Raw genomic sequence first — 11,986 nt, forward strand, 5'->3', positions numbered from 1 at the left:
AAGTTTCATAGAAACCAGCTGATTCACAATCAGAAGTTAAAATAAAATGATAGTCAGTCTGGGAAGAGAATTATTTTTTTTTTTTTAACAATAATTGTCTAATATATAGAAATTCTACTGAATAATTAGATATCTGGCAGCATAGAATAATTTAAACTCCTTGTTATCCTAATTTGCAAAACTGCTTAGTATTAAAAATTATCCTTGTAAAGTGTTGTCATATAGTTGAATTTTACACGGGTATATTCCTTGGTTAGATCACCTGGTGAAAGGAACAGATTCAAAATGCTTTGTGTCCCAGACTTCACCTACAATCCGTTACTGGTGGCAAATTCTGATTGCATAAATAAAGAGCTCGATTTTTTTGTTGAAAAAACATGCTCAGTATGTGGGTATGTTTCATTTTGGAGGGATTTCCCACCCACCCCCCACCCACCCCAGGACTGCCTTAAAGTGTGACAACTCCAGCCTTGGACAAATTCAGAGTGAAACTGCAGGAAGTATTAAATATAGCCCATCAGATTTGGAGTTCCCATAGCTCATGTTTAAAACTACGAGTTGCCTGAGATTTTCAGCACATCTGAGCATTGTTTGGACTGTAGAGACTACTTTTATACTGGTATCCTCAAGACTAGGCTCTGAATGGCTAAAATTGAAGGGGTTTTTTTCTTAAGCTAGGCACCTGCACTACAGAAATAGAGCTTCAGAATGTAGAACACCTGCAACTCAAATGGACCTCGAAAGAGAAGTCCAAGTGCTCAGCTTTGTGAGAAAATTAAGCCCTATTCATTTTACTGGAGCACCTAACACTGAATGCTTAATACTGTTGAAACCTGGCTCAAGGGTTTTCCCCATTTATTAGTTTGCACTTTAATTCTGGATACTGAGGAGATATTTTCAACAGTCAGTTCAAGCTATAATACATTTGAAGACTTTAACTGTCTGTTCTCTGTCTGTTCTTCAGCAACAGTTGCAGCACGTGGACCATGAGGTGCAGATAAATGAGCCTTATCAGCATTTTCCTGGAAGGCAATAAACAAATACTCAGCTCAATCTACATGCTAAGTGTTCCTTCTAATGCCACATATTTATTGCCCTATTTTCTACTTGGCTTTGTATGAGTAAGGAGTTTTGCAAGCAAAAGAGGTTCTGTGCAGAACTCTGGAGTTCATCCAAAGTCTATTATAAGTCACCAAGCATCTTTTCCACATGAACTGATGATTACTTGCTATATAGCAAAGCAGGGAAGGTATGGAGCTAGCTGCTACATGACAGCTGTTGAGATACAAAGACCCTGACTAGGTAAATGAAATACCTTTAAGGATGATGTCAAAGGGGTCCGAAGGTGACATGGAAAAAAGTTCAGAGAAGTTATCTGGTGATGATGGACTGGGCATTCTTCTTGAAGCATCTGGCAAACTGTAACTCTGTACAGGTGAAGAAACCAGAACAGTAAATTTCCAGCATTAACAGTGATGCAGGCTTTGTGTCAAGAACCTGTACCAGTTTTGACATGCAAGGTCTAGATTCTTCCCCTTACCATAAGATTGGAGGGGGTGGCATGCTCAACAGTTCAGTCAGTAATGAGCTGGATTGAAATTACTGTGTTCTACTGTGTTTTATCTCCTGCAGAGCATAACTGTTACGAAGGTGGGTTCCTAAATGACTTGAAATCTGGCTTTAAGCTTGTATTTCTAATTGAAATCTTATTATTGGTATCTGTGCGTGTACACTTGTGGGAACTCTTACCTGACTGAACCAAAAAAGACTTTGGAAAAGATAAAAGAGCTGTAACTGCACTGAATATTTGCTTAATCGGGGACAAGAATACTGGAATCTGTGGCGGATATTGCATTATTTCAATAGAGCAGAATTTCACCCTAGAACCTTAGTCCTCTGTTAAGCACTCAAGCTTCTGCTTTTCAGTGTTGGTGTCGTGTTTCCTGCACCAAAAATTTAGCAAGAGATGCTGATACCCGCTGGGTAATCTGGTTATCTTTTGGCCCAGTAGTGCAGGTTTTGGGTAGTTTTGGTGCTGAACGTGTACACCAAGGGACAGAGAAAATGAGCTCTTTTTCTTTTAAGAAGCTTCTGAAGGTAACTGAATATAATGGTAATACAGCTGTAGCATTCCTTTATCAGCAGAGGATGAATTCCCCTGGTGTTGCTTCCAAGATACCTGTTATCTGGCTTGGTGTGCTGTAAAACATTGGAGGAGAAGGCACTTCACATGCTGGGAGGGGTTTGGGTTGGGGACAGCTGCGAGCAGGATGCGGGCAGCACCTGCATGCAAGTGAACTGCTCTGAATTATAGCAGCTGGAGCAGCCCCTAGAGCTGGGATGGGACCAAGTGTGGTAAGAGGTTGTACAGTGCTTTTTACCTGAAAAGGGGATTTTCAACCCTATGAAAGACAGGGCGAGGCTGGGAGCATCTTCTACTGTGTTTACAAGATGGTATGGCTGACATTACTGCAGTTAGTTTCTTGGGTATTAATGCTAGAACCTGTGTCAGAGTAGCTATAGACAGTTACCTCTTGAAGATTGTTCTGTCCCTTAGGTTTATGAGTCTGAAGCAAACGCATGAGTTCTGTGTTCTCCTCAATTTTTAAATAGGTAGTGGTAGTCTGACGTGAATTTAGTACCTGCAAATGACAGTGAAACCTGTGATTGCAAAAGAATAAGAAAACCTAAGGCCACAGTAAACAGGCTGCTGCTGGTCCTCACCTGCAACTCGGGCTTTCCTCCCATTTGTAATAAGCAGTTAATTCCCTCAAGAATTTGATCTTTGCGTAGTCGGAGAAACCTTCCCATGTCAGTATCGATGTCAGTTTTTTGAGACTCCATAACTAAGGCAGTGTGGGCAAGAGCAGCGCAGTGTAGTGGTGTTAAACCTGAACAGAACAGACCGCAGAGAAGTCAAACGAGTGCTTGAACACCTCACTGGAGTAAATCATCCCACGCTTGGCTATTTGTAGGGGTGGGTGGGGGGCTATTAAGACTGATTGGCTCTCCTCTTAGACCTTTTAGTTTTAAACAGGAAATTGAACATCCTTTGGCCCAGATAAAATCTGCAGCCTGAAACCTTTGGAGTCTACACTAAGCATCTATGTAGTTAAGCTTTTCCCCTTACCGTAATGGTCAATCAGATTCACTTCCACACTCACGCCGTTGTTTTTGCAGTTTTTCAAAACCTGAAGTAAAGAAGACTGAGATAAGTCCTGATTTTTGGCAGTGCCAAAATACACTGTCCTCCCCCAACACCATCTTACTTCAACCACATCAGTCCAAAGCTAATTTTCAGGTATAGAAAACTCTTGTATACTTAAAAGAAAAGAACACATTTGTTGTCTTTGCTCTACCTTTACATGTGTCTTTGTACATTCTTGACCAGCTTACCTCTAGAACTCTCAAATAGCCATTCTCTGCACACAGGTGGAGTGGAGTTTTCCCCAAACCATCCTGTTCATTGACGTTAGCTCCTAGGGATATCAGGTCACTCACCATCAGGTGCTGGTTCTTTTCTGCAGCGATATGTAATGCAGTCTGAGAAGAGAAGAAGGGGAGAAACTTCATTGTGAAAGGCAAAAAGAGTTTTCAAACAGGAGTGCTTGTTAGAGAATGAGGTGGGGAGGTGGGACGCTGGGTTCTGTTCCCAGTTGTGCTAATACTTGCTCTATGCAGATCACTTCCTCCCTGTTCCTGTTTTCCCCTCTTTGCAAGGACAGTAGCCACACCTTGTCCAAAAGGATGCTCGGTGCTTGACTGGGGTTTGAAAGATGTTTGCGTGTGATTAAAAGTGACCCTAATCCTGGCAAATTAGCATCCTACCCGTTTCTCTACATCCTTCTCATTGATCTTATTTAGGGATGCGAATCTCTGTGCAAGTGCGTAAGTCAGAGCTCTTCTTCCCTGGGCAACAGCTTTGTGCAGCAGCCTGGAACAGAACACAGTTTGAAACAATTAGAACATAAAGCACTGGTTAAAAGTGCTCAAAAGTAACAGAATGTATTTTAAAGCATGAAATGTTAAGTTTTGCGAACGTTGAAATATTCAAATGTTTAATTTATTTAATCTCTGTATTAATAATGGAGTTGCTGATTTTTGTCCTCTAGGATTTCTTGGGCCTCACTTCTTGCTATTTCCCATTCCTCTCCTCTCCAAGAGCTATATTCCATGATTCCTTTTTGCTAACAATTTCTATTTCCTCTTCCTTTTTTTGAAGAGTCCTTCAGTACAGGGAAAGGACTGCAAGATGCACCTAAAAATTGAAAATCTAAACTGTAATTCAGTCTTGTGGAGGAGGAGAGCTCATTTTTTTTCTATGTATTCAGCCTTACTGAACTACTCAAAATAGTACAAGTATTTTTCCTGAATTTCATCCTGAAAAATACTTCTTTTTTTTTTCTTGTAAATTTGGGCATATCTTCCTTTCCTTCTGGAGGAAGAATTAATGTAGGGATTTGCTTATTTATGTATTTATTTCCCCCTTGTCTTGTAGCATGATATCCTTGAAGATGTCTGAATAGCTCTGACACTTTCTGCTGTTTCTGGTGGGGTTTTTTTGGTGGGTCCCGCCTTTTTATGTTCATTTGGCCATTTAATCTGATGTTTAAATACTTCATAGAAGTAACTAGGTTGCTGGAAATTTTAGCTTGTGAATTTTACATAAACATGGTAGTAGAAATGTCTAATTTCTTAATCGTGATTAATTTTGTTCACATGATATTTTTTTTCTGTATTTTTTTAAAAAATATGCAGGAAATGTGGTAGTGGGTGGCTTATTGTAACTTGGTTACAGCTACATTATTGCTGAAAAGTGAGGTCTGCAACTTGATTATTGCACTGAAAATCATTCTTCTGAATGGAACATGGTACTTCATGGAAGAGGACAGTGCTGCATTTAGCTTTCCCTGTGTGGTTTATAAATACTTTAAACTGGAAACAGGATTGTCTATGTGAACAGGAATTAATCTCTTTCCCAAGACTAGGACCATTCATAAATCATGCTTCCTGTTAATCTGATCTGATACCAGCTTCCCCAAAATAGCTGAATTAATGGAACCTAATAAGAGATTTCAAATTATTTTTTTTTTAATGAACAGCTATTTTCTATATAAGCATGCCATTCTAGGGAAAATTGGATCAGTAAAACCTTTGATTTCATTTCTAACAAAACAGCCACTCCCCGTTCTTTGGAAGTCTATGGCTAGACTAGCAGCATATGTATGTTTTGGTGTAATCCTCCCACCCATTTTTATTACCAACTAATAATACAAGTAATTACCCTGAGAGTGTCTGCAGCATGGAAAAGATCTCTTTTGCATATCTTTTTTTTTTTCCCAGTAGCAATTACTTTTTTTGCTTGATTAAAATTTTCTTGTAAATACCTACGTATACAAGTCATCTTTAATATTGTTAATACTGCAAATTTACCCTGATGTCAGCTGTAGTTTGGCAATACTACTGCAAATACGGAATCTTTCTATTTTTACTATCTGCCTAAAAGTGCATGTGCTGAGGCATGTTTGAGCTTTCCATTGAGCAAGGAAGCCTTTGCTACAGGTGTGCCCAAAACTAGCAGCTGGAATTAGAGCTCAGGCTCAGGACAAGTGATGCCCCAGGAAACAGAAATCAGTATATTTCAATAGAAAAAGTGGAGACCTGTTGCCATTTTCATCAGGTGCAAGTAGTTTGTCCGCTGGGATATTTCTCAGTAAACTTTCTTCCCTGTGTAGCTGGAACTGGAAGAAAGAGATGGCAGAAAGATCCTGCTGCGTGAAAGAAATTGGGGTCGACTTCAAATGTCTGTCAGTGTTTGGAGAGCCCAGATTAGCTTCCAGAAGCATCTCTGAACAGCCTCCCGATGGGCTGAAGTGTGGAGATGTGTTCTGTGAAGAATGCCTTGGGACATCCTTCTGGGTACTTGTCCACGCATCCTGTATCCACCAGCTACTCTCTTTCTCGCTTGTCCTTGAGAATATTCCTGGTAAGATGGACTCTTGTGTGTTTTTCTGATCATCATGAAAAGAAGTCTCTCTCTCCCCCTGCAACACGGAGTTGAAATCTCTAAAACAGCAGTATGAATGCAACTTGGTTAAGCTGTGGCGTCTTTCTTGCAGGCCACCAGGTGCCTGCTTGCTTCCTCCCGTTTCCCACCGGGAGGCTTGTGGATCTGTGGAGAAGCCCTGCCAAAAGCCATCTGGCACAGAATGCAGAGACTCCTCCTTCAACTGGCTTTTGTTCAAATCTTCCTGCAGTACCTCCACCAGGATATCAAGGTCTTCTAAGCCTTTTAGCGTTTGCCCAACGCTCTGCTTGCTCTGAAACAGCAACAAAAATGGGGAGGGCGGAAGATGGGGGAGGGAAATCAGACATGAAGTGTCCTGTTCTCACTCGGTGATACAACATGAAATATGCCTGGGGAGGCTGGCAGCGCAGCGTTGAAGGTGTTATGCATACCTGTCTAAGCTGTTTCTCTGTATAAGGGTGAACTCTTCTCTTTTCTGTTGGAAAGAAAGGAAGAAATCAGCTATTTTGAGTTGGGAGGGGAGACACATACAGAAAATATTCTCGTGAGAAATTTTGCCCCAGATAACAGAGAGCTAACACACACGTGGTGGTTGTGCGGAGTTGGCCTGCTCCTGTGATTTAAGGGGAGCTAGGAAGCACCATGTGTTGCTGACCGTGGCAGAGAAGTGGTCCAGCTCTTTGGGTACCTAACAGCGATGATCCTACTGGAAAAGGAGGCTCTTTTACCAAGAGTTTCCTAACCTGTTTTTCCTGAGGATCCTTTGGTTACCATCTTCATTAATGAGGCTTCCTGAGGAGACAAAAACACCCAACTCAATTTGAGATGCTTGCACATAAGATGAGGAAAGCAAATTGTGACCTGCACGATGTACTTTGCACAGCAGAGACTGTGAATAAATTTCCATGAGTGGGTAATTTGTGGCAGACTTATAAAGATTTTTTACAACAGACTGGGTATCTGGGAGTCTACCAGCTTCTTGGGCTGTTTGTGCAGGTTGTTCAGAAATCAGGGTTGCTAGAGCAAAGTTGTTACTGTTCGTGGGCCATCTTTGACGTGCTTGTGTGATGTATAGTATCCAGGGCACGAACGGGCTCTTGCTGTCAGCGTCTTAAAAGTGTTCCTAGCGCAGGCCCTCAGTCTGTTTAAAATCTGGTGTATTTTCCACCTTCATCAAAAGCATTAATTTAGTAGATGGAGGTGGCAGCAGCTCTAGGTGTAACCTCACCAGAACAGTGGCAGAGCAGGAGCGTGATGTGCGTGCACCAGGATGCTGCAGCTCTGGGAGCAATCTTTCTAAACTCAAGTCCTCACCTTGCTATGAGCTGGGTCCAGGCCTTTGGAAAGCCGAATTTTTCTCAGTAATTCCCGTACTGGCATCTTTACTCTCACACCCATGTAGCGCTTCTGAGGGGGATCAGAGCTAAGTCCGGAGTCTGGAAAAGACATAACATGATGCTTAAAGTAACATAATTCTCTGAGCTATTACAGAACAGTGGGAGGATGAGGTCACCCTGAGAGATGGTCTGTGATTCTGATATTTGTCATCGATTGTGGGAAATTTCCACATCACCCTACATGTTCCTTAGCTCTGGTCTGCTTCCTGGTTAACTGATGCATTGCTTCTCAGGCTGCAACAGACTGTGAGGTCTCAAAAAGGGAATATTTTTCTTAAGAAACAAGACAGAAACAAACCCCAAAGCTGGCTGTTGGATCTTCAGTCTGAAGGTATAAGCACAGAGCTCAGTTAACCTGCAAATTATCACGTGAAGGCTGTTGTCAACCTTTAGCGTGCAGGGATGGTTTCAATTCTGAGCAAAGAGGAGAGACTGTCCCAAGTGCAAATGTGCCACTGAAGCTGGAATGAGGACAATGGGGGCAGGATAGCAATGCAGAAGGAAATTTGGGTGGATGGTTGGGAAAAAGAAGGAAAAGAAGTTGGATGTTTCTGGTTTAGAGGGGTTTTTTTGTGGTTTTTTTTTTTTTAGTGGTCCAGAAACAAATGTGCTATCTTGAGACTTGGTCTTGGGCAGTTCTTCCTGGTGTCGTACTGACTTGGAGCATATGATTGCTTTTGGGGAATGTCAACACTGTTTAGATTACTGCCCCTCATAGTCATGTTCTAATGTTCATCTCTTGCAGTAAATCTGTCTTTGCAGTTTCCTGTCCTCTGGTTTGTTATATTGATATCAGTGGAACAATAAGGAACAGAATTGTTTCAGAAATGAGATAGTGATGTTATGTCCCGTGTCTTTCTCCGATGGTTCTTGGTGTATTTGGAAGTCAGTGTGGTGTGATTCAAAGTGAAGCAATGATCTTCTGTAGCAAAATTAAATAATTATTTGAGAATATATATAGTTGCCCAAACAAGCTTGTCTTCGTCAAAACAAGCTGCTCTCTAATTGTTTGTGTTAGGTCTTCTTGAGTCTTGTACTTGAATCCCCAAACTTGAAAGACTTGCCCAGATTAGGAGCTTAAATACATTGCTTTTGAAATATCTTTTATGTAACACCATGTCGTTTCCCCTCACCCCTTGAGTATGAACTTCTATGTATAGAATGCATTCAGTAGTTGCTATTGTCATTGTAAAACAATAGCTTTAATGCATTCATTCAGGGTCTTCCCAATAAAGCTTCCCAATATTTTCCCCAAAATTTTGTTTCCCAAATAAAGTACACCATATAGAAGGCCACTGTTCAAAGAAGCCCAAGTGTTGGGAGTCAGCGTGTGGGCTACTGAGAATAAGGAGTCCCCCAGCTTGCTGGAGCAGAGAGCAGCTTCTCTTCCTAGCGCAGCTCGTGGCATGGGGAATGAAAACAGCACTTGTGATTAAAACGCACGTATGATTAAACAACCCAGCAGCCTCAAATGAAAAAGGCGTGTGCAGCTTGTGCAAGCAGTTCCTACTGCAGGAGCGAGGTGCCTGTACTATTCCTCCTTGACCAAAATCTGTGTGTGTGCTCTGCAGCAGCTGCTGGGTCTGACTGGCCAAGTCTTGTGGAGGAGAACTGCAGGAGCTCAGCAGATGGGGATGGTGCACCTCCCCAAACTGGGGATGTCTCAGAGGAGGCAATATTGGCATGGAAACCAGCCACACAAGATGTGGTTTCTAGTTGCGAGATACTGTTTCTCTTCCCTGCTGCAGGCACTGAGAGACTGACAACCCCTTCAGGAGGAGGGTCTTGAACCCTGTGTAGCAAGTGTTGAGTATGTATCGAGTTGTTGGTTTGTGCTAAGATTTCTGGCATTTCTGAGTGTTTAACCTATCACTGAATGATTAAAACATTGGGGCCTCAAAAAACATCGTTTCTTTCTCGGGGTGCTCTAGAAATGGGAATAATTCCTTTTTTAGATTGGTGTTCTAGTGATGAATTATTTACTCTTCGTAGAGTATTTTTAAAGGCCTCTCTGAAAAGTTTTATAGAAAACCCACCAGAATCGCTAATACATTATTATCTTTCAAGCCATTTGTGCTATATGATGGATCAGATTACGTGCCCAGTTGTATCCTTGAAACTGAAGAACTCAGCAAAGGCAGTGATTCGCCAAACACTTTCATATAACTTTGTAATGTTAGTAGCTCAAAAGGTCATCTGTACTACCTTGCTGTTAGATTCAGAACCAGTCACAGTTCAGAATGTGAACAAGCAGCAAAACTCTAGAGATAGACAGAACCGATGGCATATTGAGCATCCTTTACCAAACAGAGTGATTTCTGACTTCACCAGCAGACCACAACAAAATAAAACCGGGAGATAATAAATACTGGAGAGTGTGCCGTACATTTTCAGTATTATTGCCACAGAAGCTTCATATTTGCTACTGTGCTAGCACAAAAGGAGTTGCAAGTCGCTTTGCAAAATAAGCGTAACAGCATCGCATAAAACAGAAAATGTGAATAAAGATTTGATCTTACCGGTGGGAGCAGGCATCTCTTGGGGTTTACGTGAAGTAGGAGAGTAGATCTTGGGACTTGCAACATTGAATTCAGTCAATCCGGAGTCTGGCAACGATGGGCTCTGTTGAAAGTAGCTTTTGGGACTGGCAGTTTCTCCAGGCAGTGGAGATCCCTGGCCCGGGCTGTAGCCACAGATCTCATTTTCACTGATGTTTTGATTGACCAGTAATTCAGGACTCATGCAGACTGTTTGCAACATTACCACTGTGTGTGTAGAACAAAATTAAAAAGAAGAGGGAAGGAAAAAAAAGCTTATTCAGTTGTGTTAAAAAAAAAAAATCAATCCAGTTTCACATTGAGAATGTGGTATTTGTATTTAATTCTCCAATGTAATTAGCCCCTATGAGCTGGGCCCAGCTTCCCTCTTCTCTTTTTAGCAGCAAGTTACAGCAGTTGCAGGATGAAGCCAGCCTTGGAATCCCAGCAGTCACTGGAAACAGCTTTTGAGTTTCTTGGCTGCGATTCTCCCTTGCTCTTTATACTCAGGTATGGCTTGAAGGACGTCAGCCTGGGAAGGCCCCACCCTCTGTCTTAACAATCTGCAGCAGCTGATGAAGAAATGAGTTTTCCCAAGAAGAGATTGAGTACAAGTTGAAAAATATTTTTCCTTAGCGACAAAACAGAAAAATGAAACTCTGATTGATTTACTGCAAATGGCACGAGTAGGGGAAAAGCAGCCTCTGACAGACTATTTGACAGGGTTGTGCAAACAAGTAACTGATCCTGAAGTAAATGTTTTGTGAATTCTTAAAAAAAAAAAAAAAAAAAAAAAAAACGCGGGGGGGCAGTTTTTGCAAGGCAGTGTAAAAGGACTGATCGCTCTCAGCCTTCATGAAGCAAAAATAAATAATCTTCCCTTAAATATGAAATTTCAGCTAAGACATCCCCTATAATCTGCATAGCTTTGAATTGGTGAAGAAAGAGAAGTGCTATGTGCTCCACTAAGGATAGTATTGCTTTTGTTGGGGGGGGTGGTGGGGTGGTTTAGGGTTTTTCTTTTGTTTGTTTTAACAAGGAAGGAATCTTACATATTGTGACAGGTGCAACTATTAAAACTCATTAGGATTAAATATCTATTTGGATGGGTACTCTCCTTATAGGAAGCCTATTTCCTTGTCACGAGGAGACTTCAGTAGCAGATTTAGACTTTATTCTCATGTCCCTGGGAAATATATTTCATTGTACAATCCTGCTTGTGGGCTATGCCATTTCAACTCAATAAGCAGATATTTCTCTCAAGTACCTAGTTTGGAAAAAGATTACAGTGCTTATCAAATGCAGCAGCTTCCTTAGCTGTGTCTTGGAAAGCATTCCAGCTTTATTCCCAAGCAGAATCATCTTGTGTATCAGTCTGAGCAGAAAGCAGCCAGACTTTCTGGAGCAAGTTAAAAGAACAATGTTAAATATGTGTTTTAGTTTAAACTAGGTAATGACTCCTCTCTACAGACCTGCACAATCCTCTGTCTCCCGTTTCTCTGTACTGAGTGCAATAACTCCAGTCTCAGGAATGTTGAAAGAATTATTTAGGTATTGATGAAAGCCAGGAGATGTGATGCTTGTAGAACAAGCGTAGAATCAGGAAGCAATCTGCACTGCAGTAGCACTTGGAAGGCTGTTACCTGGCTCCCTGCCCCACAGAACGTATATGTAACGTTACTGCATTTGGCTCTGAAAAGCACGAATGCATAGGAGAGAGGTATGGCTGATGTATCCACAGCTCTGCATGGCTGCCCGTGATTTCAATAACAACGGCAAGGCAGCTCTCTTTTATTCCTGTGAAATCCACAGAGCTCTGTAGGTTGTGGTTAGGGTTTAAGGACATACAGTGAGCTAATACTCCAGTTTCTTCCATAGCGGATTGTAACCAGTTTGCTTAAGGGAAGTGATCTGTCGAAGGATATTTCAGAATTTAAAAGGTTACTTACCTATCTGGCAAGTCAGCCACAAAGAGCGTCTATTTCTGACTAAGGACACATTCTGCTCTGCTTTGGTAAATATTT

At 41.5% G+C, this 11,986-nt stretch overlaps 1 protein-coding gene across 1 annotated transcript; it reads right to left on the bottom strand.

Annotated features, from left to right (window-relative positions):
• Window positions 1-674: 674 nt before the first annotated feature.
• LOC121098404 (NF-kappa-B inhibitor zeta-like) lies at window positions 675-10,185 on the bottom strand. Its single transcript, XM_040616338.1, has 12 exons — window positions 9,945-10,185; window positions 7,343-7,464; window positions 6,772-6,820; window positions 6,460-6,503; window positions 5,662-6,320; window positions 3,829-3,934; window positions 3,397-3,543; window positions 3,131-3,191; window positions 2,725-2,891; window positions 2,532-2,642; window positions 1,316-1,427; window positions 675-736 (listed from the first exon to the last, which is right to left on the bottom strand). The coding sequence occupies exons 1-12, from the start codon at window positions 10,183-10,185 to the stop codon at window positions 675-677; spliced, it is 1,881 nt and encodes a 626-aa protein (XP_040472272.1).
• Between the last annotated feature and the right edge of the window lie 1,801 nt (window positions 10,186-11,986).

Source organism: Falco naumanni, chromosome 16 (assembly GCF_017639655.2).
Source record: "Falco naumanni isolate bFalNau1 chromosome 16, bFalNau1.pat, whole genome shotgun sequence".
Lineage (NCBI taxonomy): Eukaryota > Metazoa > Chordata > Aves > Falconiformes > Falconidae > Falco > Falco naumanni.

Bases quoted from the DNA above. Each gene is read 5' to 3' on its own strand.
- LOC121098404 (XM_040616338.1), bottom strand. From the start codon at position 10,185: ATGTTGCAAACAGTCTGCATGAGTCCTGAATTACTGGTCAATCAAAAC. The intron at 3,544-3,828 runs GTAGGATGCTAA...TTCTCTTCTCAG, and splicing joins AGAAGGATGTAGAGAAACGG to ACTGCATTACATATCGCTGC. The intron at 1,428-2,531 runs GTAACTGTCTAT...TCACCTGTACAG, and splicing joins GACAGAACAATCTTCAAGAG to AGTTACAGTTTGCCAGATGC.